Source organism: Lygodium microphyllum, chromosome 10, assembly GCF_053477565.2.
Source record: "Lygodium microphyllum isolate KBCC chromosome 10, Lygodium_microphyllum_v1.1.10, whole genome shotgun sequence".
Taxonomy (NCBI): Eukaryota; Viridiplantae; Streptophyta; class Polypodiopsida; order Schizaeales; family Lygodiaceae; genus Lygodium; species Lygodium microphyllum.
Window position 1 is genome coordinate 4540571 of NC_141144.1, and position 26028 is coordinate 4566598.

At 39.0% G+C, this 26028-nt stretch overlaps 1 protein-coding gene across 2 annotated transcripts; it reads right to left on the reverse strand.

The window, feature by feature from the left end:
• Nucleotides 1–7738: 7738 nt before the first annotated feature.
• LOC148029662 (polyadenylate-binding protein RBP45-like) lies at nucleotides 7739–12171 on the reverse strand. Of its 2 annotated transcripts, none has more exons than XM_087685920.1 (6): nucleotides 11537–12171; nucleotides 10233–10713; nucleotides 9005–9081; nucleotides 8773–8903; nucleotides 8432–8528; nucleotides 7739–8353 (listed from the first exon to the last, which is right to left on the reverse strand). In XM_087685920.1, exons 1-6 carry the CDS (start codon nucleotides 11951–11953, stop codon nucleotides 8186–8188), a joined length of 1371 nt encoding a protein of 456 aa, XP_087542046.1. In that variant the 5' UTR covers nucleotides 11954–12171; the 3' UTR covers nucleotides 7739–8185. The 2 variants fall into 2 exon arrangements, with proteins under 2 accessions (XP_087542046.1, XP_087542047.1); XM_087685921.1 differs by having other exon boundaries at nucleotides 7739–8347; nucleotides 11537–12168.
• Nucleotides 12172–26028: the final 13857 nt, after the last annotated feature.

A 26028-nucleotide genomic window follows, 5' to 3' on the forward strand; every position in this document is an offset into this window, starting at 1 on the left:
CTAGTCATTTGGGGTTTGATAGAGATTTCAATGGTTCAGAGAGTTTGGATTATGAGCTTGGTATTCCTTTAGTTAGGACACTAAGTATACAGAGAGCACATGGTAATGTAAAGGCTCCATTAAGTGATCTAATCGTACACATGTCTAGCAGGGTCAAATACCCTATTAAAAAATTTGGTTTTGAAGGTTATGAAGCTCACCATTATGCTTATATGGTAAAGGTGGCTGAGCATGTTGATCCCACTTACTTTGAGGATGTTGTTGGTCATGCTCATTGGAATGCATCTAGATGAGGAGATGGTTGCATTAGAAGGCAATAAGACTTGGGATCTATTACCATTGCCCAAGGGCAAGAAAGTTATTAGTTGTAATTGGGTCTACAAAATTAAGCATAATGAAGATGGTTCCATTAGTAGATATAAGGCTAGGTTGGTTACAAAAGGCTATGCTCAAACATATTGCATAGATTATGAAGAGACATTCAGCCCGTTGCCAAGTTGGCAACTATAAGATATGTGATTGCTTTCGCAGCACATCCAAAGGTTGAAGTTTGCAGCAAATGGATGTAAAGATACCTTCTTGCATGGTAAATTACAAGAAGAGATATATATGAAGCAATCAATAGGTTATGAGGATTTAGAGTATCCCACATATGTGTGCAAGTTAAAGAAAGCGCTCTATGGGCTAAAGCAAGCACCTAAAGCATGGTTTGACAAGATCAAAAAGTATCTTGTCAACATTGGCTTTTATGTTTCTGATATTGATCACTCACTTTATGTGAGAAAGGGAGATGCAGGTTTGGTTATCATAGTCATCTATGTGGATAACTTGATTATTACAAGTGACAGTGATAGTGAGATTACTAAAGTAAAGGACATTTTGAAGAAGAAGTTTGAGATGAAGGATTTGGGTGAGCTAAGGTACTTTCTTGGTATTGAGGTGATCAAATGTGATGATGGTATATGGTTATCCCAAAGGTAATATGACTTGGATATGTTGTGTCCAAGTATAATATGACAACATGTAAGCCTCTTTCAATGCCATTAGAGCAAAGTGTGAAGTTGAGTACTGATATTGTGGATGAGATAGAATACCCTACCATGTTGAGGAGGATAGTAGGGAGTTTGATTTACATGACTATCACAAGGCTAAACTTTGAGATTTATGCACATGCCTAGAAAGCCTCATTTGGATGCAGTTAGATGCACATTGAGGTATGTGAAGTCCACTTTGCATTATGGACTTGTTTATAAGACAGGTAAGGATATACAAGTATTTGGATACACTGATGCAAATTAGGTTGATAGCATCTCTAATAGAAGATCTACCAAACAAATTCATGTTTCCCCTTAGTAGTGTAACAATTATGTGAAGCAGTAAAAAGCAACTTGCAATTGTTTTGCCAATTACAAAGGCTAAGTGCAGAGATGCTGCTATGGCAACATGTGAGGTGATATGACCGTAAAAGTTATTGGGTGATTTAGATGTGTAAGGAGATAGCCCAGCTGTCATTCACTGTGATAACATGAGCAACATACAATTAGCTAGGAATCCAGTGTTTCATGCTAGGGCAAAACACATTGAGATGCATTATCACTTTTTGAGAGAGAATATACTTGCAAGAGAGTTTGATTTGGTATGTGTCAGTACTTAGAATTAGATAGCTAACATTTTCATCAAGGCATTGGGTGAAAAGAAGCTTTGAAAATTTCGCAACTTACTTGGAGTTGCGAAGATACAATTGATCTTGAGGGGGAGTGTTGAGATAACAAGCTCAACACATGCAAATATTGATGATGGACTGCTTGGTTAGATGGGTCTGCACGTCTACACTCAGTAATCATTATAATCTTCACATGGCCATTGACTATCACTTGTTATATTTAGTTTGTTGCACCTACTTACAATTGGCATAGATATAGCACAATCAATTAGTATAGTAAGTTATGCACTATTTAATTTAGTAGACAACTTTTTTTATGTTGTATTTTATTTATACTTTGTGTATATTATATTGTGTGTAAAAGAAGAAGAAAAAACCAGCAAGAAAACCTTTTGGCATCCGTCTCTTTTCTTGTGTTCTTGAGCAAACTTCCTCTTGTGTGTATAGTGTGTATTTGGCACAATAACTCAAGCAAGTCCTCCCACCACACAATTCTTGACACTTTCTCTATGAAATGTATGCAATTTTCTATTTGTTTAATAATGACAATTAAAAACTTAAGGACAAATATTATCATATTTAGGGTTGTATAAAAAAATCCAAATCCTTACTCATTGACAACTTTGGTTGCATTCTCTCAAGTAAAGTCACCATATGGATTGAAGGTCTTGCTTAGTAAGAAAAAGGATATGGTAAATACCAACATCAACATTGTATATTAAAAAATCCAACAAAAAGTACTATAACCTCACATTCCTTGCTTTAATAGTTTGTTAATATTTTTGTGCTAGTGTGAATTCTTTTCTTTTCTACTTTAAGAGTTGATTTATACATTCTTTAAAACCACGTTCATAAAAATTTTCAATTTGTACTTCATTCATCTTAGTTTTTTTGTTATTTATTATTAGTTTGATTATTAAAGAACATTTTTCAACAAAAATATTTTTTATGAATTTCTTAGTGTGCTCTTTTTTACTTTTTCTTGAGATGGCTGCCTGTGTTTTTGAGTATTACCATGCTTCTACATACCAAAAGAAACTACAAGAGTTTGTGGGGAGAGACTACTACTAGGTTTATGTGACCAGTGTTATAACTAAAATGTCAAAAAAAAAAAAGTAAGTTTTCATATGGACAAAGATGTATTTAAACTAAAATGTCCAAAAAACAATGAGTTTGCATATGGACAAACCTAAATTACAAGTAATGATGGCTTTCATAGACATTTTTGGACACTAACAAACGGATTTTGTCGGCATTATAGCAAGATAAAGGTGTTAGAGAGCAAACAAAGGTCCACAATAATGCAGACAAGATGGACCTTGATTCTTGGATGCTTCTAGGAGCTCTAAGGTGGATATGGGAGCTATTGAGAAGGTTGTGCGCAACAATCTTAAGCAATTTTTGAAGAGAAGGCAATAAGCCTTGGAGGCCAAGGCTAAGATTTGGAATGCCTTAGTTGCTTTCTCGCTTCAAAAGATCAAGCAAAGGTATGCCAACTTTGTTGCTACATAGGTCTTATGCTTCTTCATGGGAAAAATACCTCAAGGAGAAGAATTTGAAGGAGGTCATGCAAACCTATCAAGCCAGAGCTATGCTAGGTTAGTTTAAATTTGTTTGCACATGCTTCTATTTTGACTCTCGATACCTTCTACTATGAGCATGATTGAATTTTGGCATATGCCATTAAAAAGAGAGGGAGCTTGGTATATGCAATCCCTTGGACACCCCATTTCTCACCTTATAATAATATGTTGCACAAATTTAGAGCACAAATTTAGAGACTGGATCACTTCTCTCAAGGAGTTGCCACTTCCACAAGTTAATACCATTAAGTTAAGAGGGGAACTAAGAAAAGTAAATATTAGGGAAATTGGAAAGCGCATCACAAAAAGAGCTCCACACACACAAATGCTTGCTCAACTTACATTTGTACGTCAAAATACTTGTGGTTAGTCTCTAAAGCAAGATTATGACTATTCACTTGAAAATGTTAAGAGGCATGGCTTCAAAAAATCAAATGGATACAAGAGGCTTGTGTGGAAGCTCCTCCACCTTTCAAGAGGGAAAGCTAGTTGTAAGGATTTACAAGATGAGCTATTTCTTGGATACATAGCCTTTCTTGTAGCTTCAAATAAGGATAGAGGCACCATGCTACTACTCTATGAGTGGATCTTCAACTTGTAATGAGATGGAAGGGTGTGACAAATGTGTTACTGTGTGTATCACAATCAATGGATAGCCTCAATTATTTTTGGTAATGGTCCCTCATCTACTACCAAGTTATAGAAGCAAGATTTAGCATGGAAAGGCCACCTCAAATTGTACTCTCCTATCATGCAACTAGAATATGATGATGGATGGAGAAGAGATGTCATATGCATTCAGACAACAGTTGTTGATAAAAAGGGTATGCTAGGATGCACTCTCACGCGAACATAATTTTGTTGATGTAGTCTATGATACTTCCAACAATGAAGTTCAACACAATCGGCAATATCATCAAAAAGACAAGTTCACTAAAGCAACTAGATATCCCAAAATTGGAACCGTGCTTTGTCTCCCCTACCATGACGCTCAATTCATTGACATTACATTACCTATGAAACTTGCCTTCATAATAATTTATCCTAATCAATTTCATCCCAGACCATTTAAGGGTATGCTAGGATGTGCTATCGTGAACATAATTTGGTGGTTCTAATCTATGCTATTACCAACAAAGAAACTAATGCTTCACTTGGCACAATAGTCAAAAAGACAAGTTCTACAGAGCAACTAGATATGCCTATTTGGAACAGCTCTTAGTTATCCTTGCTAGGACACTTGTTTGTCAACTTAATATTAGACAATTTCATCCCAAACCATCACCACTAAAATCACATAATTTCTCCAAGTCAAGTTTGTGCAAGCCCTCAAGGAGTCTTGGGCTAACAACAAAGCATGACAACCTCTTTCTTCACCTCCAAGGTTGCATACAAGCAATAACCAAGTTGAGCAAAAACAACTAATGCTCTCAAGCTCATCTTAAGTCTTCATAATGAGTAATGACCCACATTAAACAATTTGATCACAAGCCCCCATCTTTAAGATCAACACATTTCTCTCCAAGACAAAAGGTTTGTGAATGCCCTTCATTAGTGTTGGACTAGCAACAACGCACGAGAACCTCTTTCTTCACCTCCAAGGTTGAATCCAACCAATAATCAAGGCAACTAAAAAGGATCAACACTTTATTATCACATACTACTAAGAATCTTCCCCCTTAATATATAATCAAGTTTTTGCTTATCTAGTTCAATTAACATAGCACAAACTAGAGCCTTAGTTGTCTGTATAGGCCTTTAATCTTCATAACAAGTAATGATTTATCCCAAACAATTCAATTGCATGCCACCACCATTTAATAGATCAACACATCCTTTCTCCAAGACAAAAGGATTATGAAAGCCCTTCAAGAGTGTTGGGCAAGCAACATAGCATGAGGACCTCTTCCTTCCCCTCTAGGGTTGAGAGCAAGTGATAACCAAGGCAAATAAAAAGGATCATGCTCTATTCTCATATAAGTCTCCAAGAATCTCCCCCTTATCATGTATATTATCACCCATCACTCCAAGAATCTCACTTTTAGTTTATGATCATTGTTTCATATATCTAGTTCAATTATCGACACTAAAGATCTAAGTCCCCCCAAGATTCACTTTTAATTTATGATCATTGTTTCATATATCTAGTTCAATTATCGACGCATAAAAATATTCGCCCTACATGTGGGTCTCAACTGTCAACCCCATTTTAGTTGGGAGCTCAAAGTCATTCAAGCCAAAACACTCTAGTGCTTTGGATATTGAATAGGCTTAGAAATGATCATTGCTCATAAAATTAGCTAGCTAGCAAATGAGATTGAAGCAACAATTATGAAAGTCCATCATTTGCTTATCAATTTTACCACTAAAGTTTTTGCTTATCTAGTTCAATTCTTAGCGTAGCAAAGACTTGACCTTAGTACATCTCAACTATCAATCCCAATTATCACTAAACAGGAAGTTCAAGATCGTTCAAGTTAAAACACTCTAGCTATGGATAACGAACAGGCTTGAGAATGACCTCTACAAGATGAGCTAACTAGCTAGCACACAAGATTGAACCAAAGGTTATGTAACTACACCATTAGTTTACCAATTTCACCATTATACCAACTTGGCTACCAAATTTAGAGGCAAGCTTGTTGCCAGACAATTTTGGCACCAAAAATCACCTTAGGTAGCCACTGCATGTCCACTACCTACAAGTTCATAGACTACAAGTAAAAGTTCTTGAAGATTTCTTGTCAGCCATTGGTAGTGAGCCTCCAATGACTTGCACTACCACATGGTGGACTTTCAATTCCAAGGGAGATGGAGTCCATTTGGACAATCATATTCAAGGCACTACTAATGATGGACTTTCAATTCCAAAAGAGATGGAGTCCATTTGGGACAATCATATTCAAAGTAAAAGTGATGATCAGGACTTTCCTACCATCTGCAACTCTTCTTCAGCAACCAAATAACATACTCAGAAACCTGCAATTTGTCACCCACCTATTCAGAATGGTGACTGTGCACTCGTAAGTAGTGTTTGGGTTCATTGATGCATTTCCAGACCTCTCACCTTACAACATTGATTCTACGCAAATGGCATGCATGTTTGCATGGCAAAAGCATCAAATGGTCAATTCATGTACAAGGCCCAGTAAGTATGAAGCCAAAGACTCAATGTGTAATCGGCATCACGTTCCAACTAAATACCCAAGAAGCTGAATAGCACTTGCAAGATATGGAGGGAGAGCGGCTGAATGACTTTTCTCTCACATTATAGATCAAACTAACCTCATGAAAGGATTAAAAATCTACCGTAATCAATTGATTTATTCCTCGAGGTTCATTCAAGATAAGCAAGCTTTACAATGAGTTGAGGATCTTCCAATCACCACCCTAATGATTGGAAGCATATGCCACTCTTGGTGTGGGAGACCACATCAGCACCTTTAGAAAAGGGATGTGACACAGCCTTCCAACCAATGTTAGGTTCTCAAAGTTGAGAGGCACATCTACATTATGCCTAGTGTATAACAGCAAAAGGAAACCTGTCACCCACCTATTCTTGCTTTGCAGGTTTGCAGGAGGATTTCTAGACCAGGGAAAACGAGTCAAACAAAGGGGCTCGTCCTAATCATATCTTATCAAGATAGAAAAGTTTCTTTGGAGATGAGCAGGAGACTTGAGAATTAGGAACATAGTTGGCACTCATGGTTAAATCATGTATGCACAACCAGGAATCGAGTTCTAATATGTTTAAGGGTCCTTGGCCTTTATTGCTTTTATTTTTATAGCAAGTAAAGCTGATGTTTTGGCTGTTTTAAAACTCTTTAGGAAAGATACTTTGGTCTTTAACATTGCCTGCGACATCTGACAGGAAAGTAGAGTTTTGGGCCTATACACCTTTCTTTAACTTCATATATACTCAGGATATTATTGATACATGTTTCTTAAACTTCGTATTACTTGGGATAATAAGTAAAAAGGGCACAACAATTCCAAAGATGTGAAATCTTATGACAATCCAGTAAACTAACTTTCAACTACTGGAATTTACCAGCAAGAACACATACAAAACTAGTCAAAGTTGCTACAGTCCCCTATAACAAAAAAGTGCCACCCTAATTTGAAATATTCTGACATTTTGAGAATAAAAAGTGTTAATAAATATTCTGCATTAAACTACTTCAAAAAATTTTAAGCAGAAGAACATAGAGCAGACGAAAGGAATCACAAATTCCCTTCAACTTAAAAGGGCCACTCTATTTGCAATATTCAGACACTTTGAGAATTAATTTACTTATACTCTGCATTGAACTGCTTAAATAAACTTTAAACAGCTGAATGTAAGAAAAAACATGGAGCAAACATCTTTGAGATAATCTCCCGTGAGCAGCTTCAGTAAACTTTAACCCGCTCAGACTTTACCAACAAACAGCAGAACATGGTACCAAAATTCATCAATTTTACATACCCACTTGACTGTGCACTGAAATGCTTTTCACATTAACATGCACTTGCAACAATTAACATTAATAACTCATCAGTATATATTTGAATACATCTTTAGGGGAATATCAGGTCCAAAAGATTTAAGAAACCTGACTGGACAAAGGTTTATAGACCAGCCACACTCCCGTTGTAGAGATTCACATAGAAGCGTAATACAGTGCTGTAAAAATACTATGGCAGAAAAAGGAGGAAAAACCAAGAACTTATCATGAAACAAAAAACTGGGAGAAAGAAAGTCTAAAGAACTAACATAGATAGTGCCTTCTCTCAGAAAGCAGGAACACTAAGTCTTCCATGAGTTTAAAGAATTTCATGAGTAAAAGGTATTAACAACTAGCTCTGATAGTATGTGGAATCCTAGGAACCACCTCAATCTACATGAACTTCAAAAGTTCACCCTATCCAAGCAAGGCATTAAACCACATTCCAAGCCTTATGTTACCTGCTGGGGAAAGTTCCCATATCCAGGATAAGTAGAGTATGCGTAAGCACCACCATCCTGCGATGGCTGGGCATACGCATACCCCTCATAACCTTGACCATATCCATAATATGCTTGATTTGGATCTGGCTGCATCTGCCCCCAGCCAGAGGGCTGTTGCTGACAAAAACTTACAATCAGTTAGGTCCTAATGTTTGAAACGGTCACAAAGCTCGATGCAAAGAATAATCAACACACCTGCTTATTCACTGGACTTCTTCCCCAAGAGAGACGAACTGCCTGCTGCCCAATTACTGTCCCATGCAGCTTCTGTATGGCTTCCTCAGCACAAGATCTGCAAAAGCCAAATGTTCTTAAAGGCATGCTATTGTGCCAAATCACATAGTTCATTAATCAGTGTGTTTCAAACTACACCAAATCCATTCTCTCTTCAACTTGAAGATTGAGCAAGAAGAAGTTAAATAAGATAACAAGAACACTAAAAGAGCATTGATGAACATAACTCCACTGCAAACAGTCGAGGAAAAAACTGAGCACCCACACAAACAAGCTTGTGAAACTTGATATCAAATGATTACCTGTGCACAAACTGCACAAAACCACAACCCTTTCCAACAGGAATCTTCACAGAAACAAGTTCACCGTATTGGCCAAAAACTTGACGCAGGTCTTGGTCAGACACATTTGGATCAAGACCACCAACAAACACCTGTAAACAGATTTTTCCATTAGGCTAACATTTTCAAAACTCGCATACAACAAGCCTTGGAAGTATACTTGTAAAAATGTTCCAACAGGCCATGCGCTTACAGTTGTGTTATTTGGGTCACTATCTGATGAGAATCCCTGGTTTGAAGAACCTCCATACGCACTCTGATAACCAGATCCTGTAAGACATCCAAAACAGCAATTTCCCGTTTCAAACTCACTGATTCAAATCACACCTGGATCACAATTAATGCAACCTCTAGTGCATAAGTAGAACATTCTTCTTTAGTACAGTCAGTTGACATACTACACACTCCTTACCTGTCGCAAAGACCATGTCTGAAGCACGGGAAAAGTAACCAATACAGGAATAGCAAGAAATCAAAGATAGACCGGCACATTGATAGCCTAATTTAGCCAAGAAAGAAACAGAAACTTGCGATAAAGGGTATTTTCCCAGTCAATGCACGTGGTGCTGCAAATTAAGCTCGTCAACTAAAAGAAATCTGCAGCTGGGTCTAGGTTTTCCAACTTCAAAATTGAAAGGAAATTGCAGAAATACTCCTCTTTGGTGATAATACTTCGAAAAAGTACAGTAATGAACACAAAGAATAGGAAAAGTAGCATGAACTTGCTACAAACCCAAACTCAATGCGCCAAGTTCACTGAAATGACAATTCGGGAAAAACTGACCTAGGCGAGAGGCCACCCACTAAACAGCAGGGTGCATTCCTGTTGAAGGTCTCTGTTCCAGGGCCCCTTAGTGAAGAGAGCCTCTTGACCTCCTGCTTTAAGACAAAAGCAGCCTTATGAGCTTTTATAATTCCTTAATTGTGATATTTTTGCCCAAGTTGAATAACTTCAGATAGCTTTGAGAGCACCAAAGGCTGCTGAATGGAGAAAACGAACGAACAAGGAAAGGAAAAACTGAAGGAGAAAGAAATGACTGAACAGACTAATTCCAGTATGGTTCAGTAATGCGCTTAAGCAAAGCAGGAAATATAGGCAATAATCAACGATTATGTCATACATCTAGCAGAGTCTGTCCATAAGAAAAACTAGCTGGTATGGACATTTCCATAAAATCCCTGTGAAGAATGCATGACATCCTGTGATCTGTGTGGTCCAGGATGTTAAAAAGTTCCAATACTGACAAGGGGACAGTTACACCTTTAAAACAGATAACAGTAGCAGCATCCTAAACTCATAACTGTTTCACCACTATCCCATATGAAACTTGCCTTAATTCAATCTAGATCCACCATACCTTTGCTGCTGTGTTGGTTAGAACTACAAAACCCTGAACAAGTTGCTCAAAATTCAACAGTACCTTTGCTGCTGTATTGTTGGGTTGCACCCAGCGACTTTTTGGGTGTTGCAACGCTGATCCGCATTGGCCTACTTGAACAATAAACCCCATTCATTTCTGACATAGCACGTGTCCTTTCACTCTCTTCTCCAAAGCGAACAAATCCATAGCCCTTGGATCGGCCAGTCAATGTGTCCATCACAACCTTGGCACCCTTCACAGAAGAATAGCGGCCCTTGAACGTTTCTTGCAAAACAAGGTCTGTGACATCAGGAGCAAGATCTCCAACAAATACAGAGAAATCTTGGCCACCATCAGTCCTCCTATCTGACATCCCAAAAGCAGCCCAATTAAGCCTAAATGGTTGCTCAGTTTGAGGCATGGGTGTCCCATTGTAGGTTTGCAAGATTCTATCGGCAGCTGCATGTGAGATAAATTCAATAAAGCCATAACCCTCAGATTGTAGAGTCTGCTTGTTTCTGATGATCTTCACAGAGGTCACCTGTACCACCACCAAAAGTTGATCAGCAACAACTCCCGTTGCAGTTTTCCTTTCAATACTGTGCATCTAATTACATAACTCAGGAGAACATCAAAGGGGATAAGAGTGCTCAACAGCCCAGCTAGAGCTACATAGTATGAGTGCAAGACCTCTCAGGACAGACTGGGAGGAATGGGAGAGAAGCCAAGGTGGGCAGGGGTGGGGCCAGTGTTATGGGGGGGAGGGGTTTTTGTAACACTACCAGCAGGCACAGTTGCAATCCCCATCATACTAACCCTTGAAATCCAGATCTCGTGTTTAATTAAGATAGCAGAATATAAGGTTCACAAGGTTGGGCTACAGATTTGCAAAACAAACTTCCCACGATTTGATTAAGTCTGAACATGGAAAAGTCCAAGGCTGGTAACCCCCAAAACACAGACGTGTAATTCTTGCAGCGTTGCATGCTTCCCTACTGAACTAAGCATAATTCAAACTGGTAAGGGGAAAGCCACTGTATTGCAGCATGTTGCTTACAGTGTTTTAGCAAAGAACACAAGTATACCAGTAAAGCTGAACCGAACATATAGTTTGATATCAAGCAAATGTGAAGGACACCTAAACCAGAATCCTAAAAGAATGCATAAACTACACTCTAGCCTTACAGACAAATATCAAAGATGAAAATAATTGACACAACCCATGAACGACCCTTGATATGAAGCACTTATCTTGCGAACACGCAAATTAACAGACTGCTTGAACTGTTGAGAAAAATACATAGTTTGATATCAAGCAAATGTGAAGAACACCTACAGGGATCAGAGATCTACAGGGGACTCACCTCTCCAGTGTGCACGAAGCAGTTGTAAATGTAATTCTCATCCATCCAGAACTGCAGGTCACCAATCCAGAGGGTCCGAACTTCACCAGGGTTCTGTGGAGCAGGAGCCATGGACTGGCCCATCATGCTGGGCTGCTGCATATGCATGGCGGCAACCGACGAAGACATCTGTTGGGGGGGCGGGGGGCCCATCGCCGTGGGGGGCGGCATCTGGGGCGGCGGCTGCTGCTGGGGCTGGTATGTGAATTGCTGGACAGGAGGCTGCTGCATCATGACCCACTGCTGCTGCTGCTGCTGCTGCTGCTGATAGTGCTGCTGCTGCAGTTGATGGTGCTGCTGCTGCGCTGGATCGTGCTGCTGGGGCTGAAGCATCGGCGGGGGAGGCCCAACCGCAGGAGCAGGTGCAGGTTGCATCATGATTACAGAATAAGGAATGACCCTCTCTTTCTATCTCTCTATGTATCTGTGTAATCCTTTGATTCTCTCTCTCTCTCTCTTTCTGAGTAAGCCGCAGAGAGAAAACCCAAGAGAAATACCGCTGTGGGCGAGAAGCGGATTACATGGACGGGAAAGCAGGAAACAAAGAAATAAAGAAACAAAGAAATAACAAAGGGATTCTCTCTAGCTCTCCCTCGCGCCCACAAACCCTAATCTTTCTTTCCTGGTCCAGCCCTGTTTGGTGTCGAGCCGCCCATCACAATCTTTCGGGAAAATGATCATCAAAGTATCTTTACATCTAAAATTTATCAATGTTTACATCTAAGGGCAGGTTGAGAGTCAGACGGCGGCGGACAAACGGCTGATGAAAAATTGATGTCCATTTCTCTCGTATACACATCAATAATATGTTTTCTCAACTATCAATCAAGGAATTATTGCAGGCCAATTGAAAAAGTACTCGAGTTGGTTACACACCAAGTGATGGAAGGCTTGTCCCCGCCCAAAGTGTGGGGACGCACTTTTTGAAACTGGGCGCGGACATGGGCGTCATACCTTTACACACCAAATGGACACAGTTTGTAAATAAATAAATAATAGTAAATTTATAAATTGTTGCAAATGCAAAAAGTGCACCCTTATTCGCCACTTTACAAAGTGAGCAAGGGAGACTCCCCATCCAAAAGTGGACGGGGGAGTTCACCTGTATAGCAACAGGTAAACGACAGGTCGTGTCCTCTCTAGTGTGTAAAGAACTGCGGACGCACAACCCTTAAATAAATGTTTTGATTGGTTAAAGCTTACAAAGTGGGTGTCCGTCATTTGGTGTGTAACCAGCCTCATACATGGCACAGGTTCAAGGCTTTGCATTTGTACCTGTAATCATACAAATGCAATCATTTTCGCATGTTTACCATCATTGAAGTGGTGGAAATGTCTGATGTCCATCCGCTTTTCAGAATGCCATTTTGGTTTTGACACATTAGATAGGTACTATTGCATGAAGCACACATTCGAACATGTCTTGGAACCCACTCAAGGTATATGAAGCTCTCCCCATCTCCTTGTCAAAACTTTGTTCAATAGACACTCCTACATGAAGCTCATGTCCAAAACCCACTCAAAATATATGAAGCTCTCCCAACCTCCTTTCTAGAGCTCATGGTCCTCCCCAAGTGACACATTTTTTCTTCTAAAGCAAATAAGTTTTCATAACCATTCTAGGTGGTGTAGAGAGAGAGAGAGAGAGAGAGAGAGAGAGAGAGCAAAACATCAATGAGAGAGTGTGGGAGAGGTAGCCAAGAGATCTCCAAAGAGAATGAAGGAATCAAAGATGGAGAGAGGGAGAGAAATAGATGACTATATCTATTGAAGGTGGAGACCTAATCAATGAGATTGAGCATAAGTCTATTGTGTAAGGAATGCATGAGATGGTGAGGAAGGAGGTTGATCAAAGGGCTATCATTGATTATGTTAAACTAGGGGACAAGGAGGAGGAGGGGTCCTAGGATGAGGAACTAAGGAGATTGCACAAGGAGGAGGACAATGAGAAGCTCTCTCTCTCTCTCTCTCTCTCTCTCTCTCTCTCTCTCTCTCTCTCTCTCTCTCTCTCTCTCTCTCTCTCTCTCTCTCTCTCTCTCTCTCTCTCTCTCTCTCTCTCTCTCTCTGTGGACTTGTGAATAAGGCCCCCATATGTACAAGGACCCACATTCTCAATCTCATCTTATCCATGAGTAAACTTAGTCACTAATCTCTTGACCCACTGTGGTGCACTGTTAAATATTGTAACCTTGGGGTTTACCGAGGTTTACTAAAATCCCGCTATCCAATGCATATTAATGCAATGCCTCCCAATGTCTCTACAATCCCTATGGGGAATTAGCTTCTACCAATGCAATGTCATCTGCATATAACAAGAGAGGTATCAAGTTCTAGCCACCAATGGAGCTCCTTTGTACAAACCAAATAACGTTGGAGAGCAAGGACGACCCCGTTTTACCCCAATGGAAAATGAATAGGCGTAGAAAGGCCCTCACATGCCCGTATCTTGCCTATAAACCTCTCAGTAAGTGCCAAAATCCCCCATTTGAGTCCCTTGTGGACTCCCATACCATATGGTTTGTGCAGCAACCTATCTTGTGGTAATGTCTCAAAAGCCTTGCAAAAGTCCACAAAGTAGCAATAAATTCAATGGCCATGAGTTCTACCCTCCTCAATGATCACTCAAAATGTGAGAATGTGGTCCAAAGTAGAGAAGCCCCTCCTAAAACCACAACAAGTCCCTATTCTCTACAACCCCACATCTCTACCCAACAACATGGCTCCTACTCAAGAATGGAGGCATATAATGTGCCCAATGTATGGCCCACCGTAATAGTCCAATAGCTACAATGTAAAGTAGGGTCCCCTGACTTTAGAATATGCAAAATAATGTTCATGCTCTAGCTCTCTAGGAAGCCTTCACACATGGCCCTATCAAACATACATACTAATAATCCTGCCACCAGATCTATGGCATGTATTAGGTACTCCACTACTAGACCATCACGATCCTATGCCTTACCTCAACTAAGTTTGTCAATGGCTTCTCAAACCCTCCTTGAAGTAAAAGAAGTCAACGCTTTTTAGTAGGGCTCAAGTGCTAATTTAGGTGGGTCAGGAAGAGGAGGCTAGTTTGCTCTAGTGTACAAAGTGGTTGCATATTGCTTCCATGTAGTTGAAGTTGTGATAGGTGTGGCTAGGCGATGCTCTCTAAAAAGCCTCCATACCTCTTTAAAGTCCTAGCTCAAGAACAATTGATATAGATATCTCTCTTGCTGAGCTGATAAAGCCCTCTTCTTCTATCGTATAACACATCTGAAGATCAGTGCCCTGTCTATGAGTAGTGGAGCCCAATGTCACCTCCCTCTACTATCAAGAAGGGAATCGAGAGGAGAGAGAATGAGAAGAGAGAAAGTCTAAATGAGGAGAGAGAAATACTAGAGAGAGAGAGAGAAACCTAGAAGAAGAAGAGGTAAGATGAAAGAAACTTTCGTGTTATTACTAAATAATGGAAAAATGAGAGTCTCTTACATCTTACACTAAGCTAGTGTAGTTGTATTTTTTTCCATTGAATTTTCCCAAATTATTAGCATCTTTCTAGTCCTTTACATTCATTCCATCCCCACTCGAAGGTTTTGGCCTTGAAAGGACTTATTACAATGGCTAGAATTATGGGAAGAGTACGACTCTATTTCAGCATACAAAGATAGAGGTTATCCATGGATTGTTTGTAGTAGAACAAGGCCAACTTTAGCTAAGTTTCAACCAAAAGAGCATTTTGAAGATAAGATAACTCTTGTAGAATGGTTGTTGGTCTGCCAGAAGCTTCCTCCAGAGGTAGACCTTTCCATTCGATCAAATACTCAATAATCAATCGAAATCAAAGTTTCTTTTCACGCTAGCCTATGACTTTCTTAGAAGGATGTACTATATATTATCCTCTTCATCTATGGGTCACAATTGTTCCACATAATCAAATTGGGTTCCAACAAAAGGCTTAAGTTGACTTACATGGAAGACATTATGAATATTTATGGAGGAAGGGAGATCTAAACGATAAGCCAAGTCACCTATATGCTTGAAAATTCCATGTGGCCCATAAAACATGTATGAAAACATATTACTTAGATGTCCTTCAAATGAGAATACCATGACTTGGGCACCTTCAAAAGTACTAACTCTCCTTCTTGGAACTCCATGGATTACCTTTTATTATCATTTGTATATAACTTTGTGTCTTCTCGAGCTTTCTTAAGATGCAACTTGCACTACTAAAGTAGGGCCTAGATGTGGTCCAACTCTTCTTTTCCTTGAGGATTTATCCTTTCACTAAATAAGATCATAGGAAATGGTACCTTATACCCAATACAAAGCCTCAAAAGGAGAAACACCAATGTTGAAATTGATAGAATTATTATAAGCAAACTCAACAAAGTGGAGCCATCAATCCTATGCATGCTGCACGTCATGATAAAAATGTATAAGGTAAGTTTCCAACCACTAATTAACCCTTTCTATTTGGCTACCAATTTGAGGATGGTATGTGAAGTAGCACTAAATTCGTTGGCCATGAGCTCTACCCTCCTCAATGATCACTCGAAATGTGAGAATGTGATCCAAAGTAGAGAAGCCCCTCCTAAACCCACCCTATCCCTATGCTCTACAACCCCACATCTTTGCCAAAGAACATGACTCCTCCTCAACAATGGAGACATATAACTTGCCCAATGTATGGCCCACCATAATAGTCCAGTAGTAGCTGCTATGTAGAGTAAGGTCCCCTAACTTGAGGATATGCACAGTAAAAGTTATGCTACAACTCTCTAGGAAGCCTTCACACATGGCAATATCAAACATACATGCTAATAATCTTGCCACCAAATCTTTGGCATGTATCAAGTATTCAGCTACTAGAGCATCGCGATCTTGTGCCTTACTTCAACTAAGCCTATCAATGGCTTCTTGAACCCTCCTTGAAGTAAATGAGGTGAACTTCTTTGGGCAAGGCTCAAGTGCATCGGGTGGGTTTGGAACAAGAGGTTGGTTTACTATAATGTAGAGAGCAGTTGCATACTATTCCCACATAGTTGAAGCTATAATAGGTGTACATTGGTAGTACTCTTTGAAAAATCTCCATGCCTCTTTAGAGCATTAGTTCAATAACAATTGATATAGATCTCTCTCTAGCTGAGCTAAAAAGCCCTCTTCTTTTGTCATATAAGACATCTAATTTAGAGATCACTTGTGCCTTATTTGTGATTGAGTAGCCGAGCCCAATGCCACCTCCCTGTGTTGTTAAGAATGGAATTGAGAGGAGAGAGAAGATTGCAAAAGAGAGAATGGGAAGAGAGAAAGTCTAAACGAGGAGAGACAAAGACTAGAAACATAGAGAAGCCATGAAAGCTAGAAGAAGAGGTGAGATAAAAGAGACTTTCTTGTTATTCCTAAATGATGGAAAAATGAGAGTCTCTTACATCTTATACCAAGCCAATGTAGTTTGCATTTTTTCCCATTATTATTTTTTCCAAATTATTAGCATCTTTCTAGTCCTTTACATTTCCTTCCCACCTTGTTTTTGCCCCAAAAAACAAAGAAATGACTTATTATAATGGTTGGAATTATGGAAATGATAGAGTACAACTCTGTTTCAACATTACAACAAATACAAAAAAAACCTTGGGGAATCTCAAAGGATTTGATTGAAATGAAGGTTGAAGAGTGAGCCACTCTTATGTGTACCAAATCCTCTTGAAAAGATACTAGCAAACAATACAAAGCAGGCCACCTAATAAAAGCATGCAAAACCAAATATGAAGTAACTCGTTGCAGACTATTCCAAAGGAGGTGTGCTATACATCAAAATGAAGCTTTTTTCAAACTATGCAAGTTGCACTTTGTTGTCATTAATGCAAAGTAAAATCTATTTTAAAACAAAAGGTTGTTTATGGCACAACAAGGCAAACTCTAGCTAATTTTTAACCAAAACAACATTTTGAAGATGAGGAAACTCTTCCAAAATGATTGTTGGTCTCCAAGGAGCTTTCTTGAGAGGTAGACCCTTCCATTTGATCAAATACTCAATGATCAATCGAAATCAAAGCTTCTTTTCATGCTGACATGCACACTTATACATTGCAAGTGGCGGTTACCCATCACTGTCACTTTATTATTTATTATTTCTATGACAATAGAATAAGGGAAAATAGGGGACACATTTACTTGTACTTACTACCCGCACACCTATACACTACAATTGGTGGTCACCCATCACTATCACTTTATTATTTATTCTTTCTATGACTAGAAAAAGGGAAAGCAAGTCACACATTGTGACTTTTGGAGTTCCACACACATTGTCTTGCCCTCTCTTGCTCAATCCTCCATACCTCTTACATCTTCTTGCATCTTCTTGTGCTCTCACATCTTGCTCCACCTTTTAACTCGGAATAGAGTGAGCATTTGAGTGAGCTTCATTCTCAGCTTCCATGGCAACCGGTACGTATCAGCCCCATTGCTCTTAGATAAGCTACCCACTTTCCTAGCCTTTTGCAAGGTTTTTTTGTGTGTCAAGAGCCCCATTACAATCACTAGCAGCCAAGAAGGAGAGCAAGGAATAGCCCACAAAATTTTATGTATTTTTAGGCATGCTCTCTACCTATCTCACCTACCTCATTTCATCCTACTACTCTCGCTACTAGTCATTGTTAGGCACTTAGTAATTCTTATTGGCTTCCTTTGGCTCTATATCCTACATCACTTGAAGAGTTTTGGATTAGTCGTTGCTCTACAATTAATGGAAATTTGTTGTTCACTATCTAGATAGCAAGTATTTGATCAGTTAAAGCTCTACTGATGCTTGTAGGACAAGTTTACTATACCCAAATGATGTATTGATGCTTGAAAAATGCTTTTGGATTGATTAGAGCTTGTTTAGCTTAGTATATACTTGAAGGGTTATTTACTATAATATGCTATGGGCAGCAAGCATTCACTGTGTAAGCTTATGTATTAAATGCTTACACGTCCTTTCAGATCTTACATTAATGTATTGATGCTTAGCATTAGTTCTTATGCCAAGATATGTTTATGTTGAGCTCTAGGCTTTGGTTTTGAGCTCCGGTGGTTGCATATTTGTAAGGGCTACTTAGTTTGAAGGCTTATTGTAGATACATGCTCCCGAATGCATTGCTTCATGCTTCAATATTTTCTTTACAGAGCTTAGACTCTTGAACCAGTTAGAGACTTCATTTAAAGTTTTCTTGTTTATGGGCTTGAAGGCTTATTATGGATCCATGCTCCTGAATGCATTGCTTCATGCTTTAATACTTTATTTATAGAGCTTGGACCCTTGAGTCAATCAATGACTCTTACTTGCTTATTATATATGCTTAGTTGGTTATGGTCTACATTGTTCATGCAAATATCGATGATTGTGGGCTGATTTAGCTTTGGTTTTTGTACACCATGTACTTCTTTCTATCAGATGGGTTTGTCAACTTGGATGCATTCTTAGTTATGTACTTGAGCTTCACTATTTATATGTTGTGAGTTAGTTGGAATATTGGTGGATCTCTATTGCTTTTGGGAGATCTCTTATGCACAATTGTCTTATGTACATGGCACTCTTTTGTTTGGGATTGCATCTATGTCTTTGATATCTTTGGGTCTCTGATAGTATTTGATACCATGGTGGTTTATGCCTATCTTGCACTGCTAGTTGCATTACATATCCTAGTTGCTACCCAAGTATACTTCGTAATGGGAGCTTTTTATTTTAGTATTTTATCCATAGTTTATACTCATTTACTGCAGTTTGTGACCAGCCATGTTGAAATCTCAATTTTGAGCAATCCTATGAGAGCAAACACTTGTTACATGTGCTCTATGGCATTTGTTTTGTGGGCATCTATATCTTTCATTATAACCCACACCTTGCAATTAGTTTTGGATTGAATTTGGGGCTCTTTTACTCCTATTATAGTAGCTCATTTACTCTTTGCTTTGTAGTTATCATGGTATTTGCTACTAGGGATAGTGCCATCTTTAACATAGATAAGTTGGATGGCACCAACTTCAATTATTGCAATACCTAGATTTGGTAGATATTGGTGGAAAAGAAGCAAATTCGACCATTGAAATGCAAATGTGTAAAGCCCAAGGAGTTTGCATATGGGACATTGGCCATCTTTGCTCTCTCATCATCTAGCTATGGACAATCAGTTGACTAACCTTTACATGAGAAGGTAAAGGACAACCAATAACTTACCATCTTGCATATGGAATCACTCAAGTACTCTATGTATGTACTCCTTCTAGGATAAGTAGAGAAGTCCCTTGAAGCTATTGTGCCTAATGAACATACTAAGTATGTGTGAGGCCTGTCCCATGTCCTTCATCCCGAATCTCTTCTTGAGTAGAGTCTTTAAAGCATCTAGTTCAGCATGAGCATTCCCAACTATAAGCATATAATCAATATAAAGTACCAAGATAATAAGGCTACCATCATAGACCTTCTTCCTCTACAAATATGAATCCATATCAGTGCGAGAATACCCCTACAAATGCATAAAAGCATTAAACTTATGGTACCACTCCCTAGGTGCCTACTTGAGCCCATAAAGACTCTTCTTCAATTTTCATACTAGATGTTCCCTACCTTTTTTTTGCAAATCCCTTAAGGTTGCTCCATATAAATCTCATCATACAAGTCCCCATTAAGAAAGCCGTCTTCACATCCATCTGACAAAGATCCAAATCCAATTGAGCAACCAAGGCCAAGACTAAGTATAGGATAGTCATCTGGACTACAAGAGAAAAGGCTTCATCAAAGTCAACACCATGCTCCCTTTGTAACCAATCTAGCCTTATACAATGGCTTAGCATGACCAGTGCTACTCTTCAGCTTGTACACCCACTTATATGGCAATGCACTTTTTTCATTAGACAAAGGAACTAAGTCCTATGCATGGCTCTTCTACAATGAACTAAACTCCGACTTCATAGTCCTCTCCCAAGAATGAGAATCAGCTCTGTGCATAGTCTCCTCATAGCTAAGTGGCTCAATAGAGCCTATCACCCTAACATAATCCATAGAGGACTCATAACAATTAAGAGAATGTGAAGCCCTAGTAGAGCACCTCAAGGTTGGCTATGGGGCTTGTTTGGCATGTCATCTTAGTCTAATAGCATGATCCTACACAATGGGTGGATCGTGGGCCACTGCATCATCAACAATTGCAGCATGCTATCTCATTAGGGCTGATTGTATGGTAATAGGAGGCTCCTCTTGAAAGACTACCTTGCAAACGTCAACTACCTAATCAAGCTACTTATGCACTCTTGCTTCATGAAACACAATACCATAGTAGCTACGGATAACCTTTTGAGCTTGCAAATCCCAAAGGTGATAGCCCATCTCACCTACATCACCATATCCAAGACAAATGCCTATAAGTGCATGATAGGTACTAGTTGCATCAATGTTCTTTCTATTCACTTCTTCTGTAAGCAAAGCTCTCTCTTTACATTGAAGCATTTAAACCTATCTTTAGGGGGATTGGTACTCATAAGATTACGGAAAGTTTCTCAAGACTCTAGTCATCTAACAAGCAAGATTAGAGACTTTATGTTATCCTCAAACTTAAAGCCTTATGGGATAAGGTGACTGATAAAGGAGTGAAACTCTTTCAAATGAGTCGACATAGGAGTTCCCTCCTTCATGCAAAGGTCCACGAGCTTCTTTAACCAATACAACTAAGATATAGGACTTTGCTTATCATAAAGATCACATACCTTTTGTTGCCATAAGTCATAAGCAACACCTTTTGTCTCAATAATGTTGAAACAAACCTTTGTGGACAAACGATAAGATAATGGTGGACTTGCATACCTCATCCAAATCAACCCATGTTGTGAAAGGTATCATGAGATACCTGAAAGGCATAGTAGATATGTGCATTTGCTATGGCAGCCAAGATATAGAATTCGTGGATTGACTCAGATTATGTAAGACATGTAGATAGTAGGAAGTCCACCTCTGGATATCTCACCTATGCTAGAGGTGCTATCTCTTGAATATCTAGGGTGTAGGAAGTCCACCTCTGGGTATCTCACCTATGTTGGAGGTGCTATCTCTTGAATATCTAGGGTGTAGAAATGCATGGTCTTGTCTAATGTTGAGGCTGAGTACATTACAACCACCGAGGCTTGCAAAAGGAGGCTCTATGGTCTAATGTTGAGACATGTAGATAGTAGGAAGTCCACCTCTGGGTATCTCACCTATGTTGGAGGTGCTATCTCTTGAATATCTAGGGTGTAGAAATGCATGGTCTTGTCTAATGTTGAGGCTGAGTACATTACAACCACCGAGGCTTGCAAAAGGAGGCTCTATGGTCCAGCCGTTTGGTTGTAGATCTTGGTGTGTCTATGACTTGTACATTGCATTCGGATTTTATGAGTGCTATTCAATTGGCCAACAATCTAGTCTTCCATGTGAAGACAAAGCACATTGGGGTGTGCTATCACTTCATCAGAGAAGTGGTACAATATAAGTCTTTTGAGCTTGTCAAAATCTTGGATTGACAAGAATCCTATAGATTTGCTCACTAAAAGTCCCCTTGCTGAATGTTTTGCCTTCCTTAGGAAGATGATGGGCATAAGATGAGATGACATCTTTCTTGATCTTATTGTGCTCTATATATGTGTATTTTTTCTTTGACTACTCACTAAGGCACATTTGCTTAAGTGGGAGGCTGTTGGGAGTAAAGGCGCATGTGTCTTAGTTACTCTGTATTCACAACACACATTGTACATGCATACTTGTACGTTGCAGATGGTGGGCACCTATCATTGACACTTCATTCTTTATTCTTTTAGTGACTATTGAATAAGGAAGGCCGGTCACACATCATGACTTATGGAGTTTCCATATATGGAGTTTCTCTATCTTGCTCTCTTACTCCATCTACCATAGCTCTTGCTTCTACTTGTGTGCTTCCACTTGGGCTCTACTTTTCGTGTGTGTGTGTGTGTGAACTATATACAAAAAGACCCTTCCCAATGGTAAAACTACTAAGGCTTTTATTTGCCTTAGGAGAGGGGGATATTCCTTTGTAGTTACTATTGAATTGTTTCCTCTATCATTATCACTTTGGTGATTTCACAAGCTTTCTACCTCATGTAACAGCATTTTCTAAGTCAGCTAGACTTGGGGACTCTAGACAAGCATCCAACGGTTGATTCAATCTATGGTAGAATTTGGCTACCTGTTGAGTAATATCCATTGGTGGCACATATTTTTGAACTATCATGAAGCAAGAATAATAGGCCTCCAAGCTTAATCTTAGCTAGCATAAGGAAGAGAACTCATTCATCTTTATGGTACGATAGGAAGGTGACAAGTACCTTTGCCTTATGATCTTCTTACCAACCTATCAAAGATTTTGGTGGTAGCATTATCCAGTGCCACAGTTTCCACCATAAACATGCCTTACCCTATCAGAAACCATAACCTTGATAGATGTGCTTGTTCATACCACATCAAAATTGTCTTCAAGGGTTTTGATCTAGACTTTAGTGTGAGTCTCAACATTGGATCCTTTTCCCATGAACTTGGATAGCTTGATTTGCTTCGAGGAGGAATTTCTTTTCTTAGAGATCAATGTTTATAGTGTGTTCATGGTATCTGGTGATGGCAAGCAAGATTATAGTATTTGGAACATCCATTTAGGGTGCCTTTAGATCCCTTTTCTTTTAATTCGTAAAACATATCATTAGGTAAATAGATGCAAAGTTTATACTCCTCCACTCCTAACATTTTGCTCTAATACCACATGTAATGTGCCCCACTGAGAATCCCTTAGTGACACAATTTTAGTAGCCTATTAAGAGATTATCCTAGGTGACACCATCTAAAACTCCATTGGATTATCACGAACATTGTTACCTAGGTATCACTCAAGTCTACTTTACAAGGGAAGCTCTGCTCCATACCCATGAGAACTGACTTGAATCAAGGCTCCTAATGGATTACCTAGCATCAACTATGAGCCATTGCATGTTACAAGTCAACTCAAATTGAAGTAGATCAATGCCACACTTGGTTCATAGTGAGTAAGAAACACATAGGAGATAGTCTCACCTCCAATCTTCTTAAATGGCATTGATGGGGATCTAAAATGACACACTAGGCAGTTATGCATTTGGCATTTTCCTAATCGCTGCACATTGAATAAAAACACTTGGCTAATTGAGACCACCCATTTGCAAGAATGAATGCTATTGATGCTCCACCCTCTTACTTTCCTTGATGGTGTGTTGTAGTTATTTAATAAACTAATACATTTATGTTTGACATGTAAAGACAACATTCTTAAAATTAACCATTAAACATTAAATCATTCATCTAATTTATGCACAGCATAGAGACAAAATCAAATAGCCTTTATAAGATAGTAACAATAATACATTTATTTGCACCCTCTACAAGGTGTAATACCAATCTGGTATTCGTCCCTTACACTATGACTCATATCCAAAGCATTTGGATATTCATGTCCAAATCCCATGGACACAATGAATACTCTACCCTTTATTTAGAGTAGGGGTCTTCCAACATCCATAGATGTTAGGCCAGAAAGGTTTTTCAACTTTTTCCTATGCCTACTGAGGGGTATTTAGAACCTCCTTGACCCACAAGCTACTATAGGAGTGAACCAACATTTTGTGGTGGCCTTCACAAAACTCAAACTTGGGCCAATATATCGAGCAGTGCCCTTTTAGGTTCATTGCCTTTACAGACATCTACAATGCAATCATGTGGAGGTGATCCACAAGAAAAAAATGCAATTTAAATAATGTCATTGGATACCTCACAAGGATAAAATAAACTTGCCAATACAGTTCTCCAAAAAGTGCTATGACTTGGGAACTAAGATATAAATAGCAGTCCCAACTATGCTTAGATAGCAAGTCAAGACAATGTAGCCTCTTCATCAACTAATTCACCTTATGAAGCACTAGGTTCCCTGTAGACTCATCTTATGCTTTATGATATATTTTAATGGATTTATTCTTGTACGAGAACATTATCACTTGCTTTGGTAGTCCCTTAGAGCTTGTCAATGGAACATAGATACTCACTTCTTAAACAAGGTCATGGAAGAGCTAATAGAGATCTACAAGATTCATCATCATGAGTCCTCACCCTATTACCCCAGAGCCAATCGCCAAGTCAAAGTCATCAATCACATCCCCTATTTGATCCTCACAAGGATGATTGCCATACATCATTGCGATTGGGATGATCGACCTATAAAATCCCTCTAGGTATACAAAACCTCCCATAAGGCCATAACAAGCTAGATACCTTTCTAGTTGGTCTTTGGTATAGAAGTCATCTTTTCTATTGAGCTAGAATTTTCCTCTTTGTGAGTGGCTATCATAGAACGATTAGGAGATGTAGAGTCTCTACAGCACCTTCTCCTGCACTTAGAATGTCTAGATGAGACTTGAAGTATGGCCTTACAATGCATGGAAGCCACATAAGCACCCAACACAAAGTCTACCATGATAGCTTCATCAAATAGAAAGAATTAAAAGAAGGGGATCTTATCCTTGCCTATAATTTGCGCTTTGGCAAGTTTCTCGGAAGGCTTCAGTAGCGTTGGATGGGCCCTTAGAGGTACTTATAGTAAATCCTAATGGCTTTGCTTAGATCTGATAGCCATCATAATCTAGATCTTATTGATGAAATGAATGATTTCTTTTGTAGCCTCCGTTCTAGCTCCTATCCCTATTATGCTCCCCTTCATTAGAGGAGTTTTGAGGTCTCGAAAATGCCTTTTAAGAGATAGAAAGAGAGTGCTCTGGACCAATAGCAGCAAAGCCTCCGTACCTCTATTTTAAAAAATGCAAAAAATTATTTTACAAAAAGAGAGATATATTTATTTATTTATGAATTTGTATTATCAATATCTATTTTTAGCCTATTATATTCGTGATTATGACATTCTTTGTATTGATGATATACAGTCCCGGCCACTTTTACTTAATGATAGTGACAGGTTTACTCCAAATTCAAATTAGTAAAAAGCTTGGCACATATTTTTTTCCCTCCTTTCTTTTGTCCCTCTCGTGTTTTTCCCTCCTTTGTGGTAGCCTAGTCTTCTACGTGTGTGTGTGTGTGTGTGTGTGTGTGTGCTACAGATACAAAAATTCAACCTTCAACAAGGAATCCAAGCTCCCAAATCACATCCATATCAGTGTTTAACTCATTCCAAAAAGATGGAAGATGGATTCCTACAATCATTAGCAAAGGCAGTTGGATCACCATGCAACATGCAAAACATGGGAAAAGGTGAAGATATGAGAGCTCGTTCATCTCTGCTTGGAAGGGTAGAATCTGAGATTTCAAGCTTGAAGTAAATAAGAATAACATAAAAGAGGTTCTAGTGCAACATGTGTTTATGCATGGAGAGCTATATTTGGAACCTAGAAGTTCAAATCTTCCAATG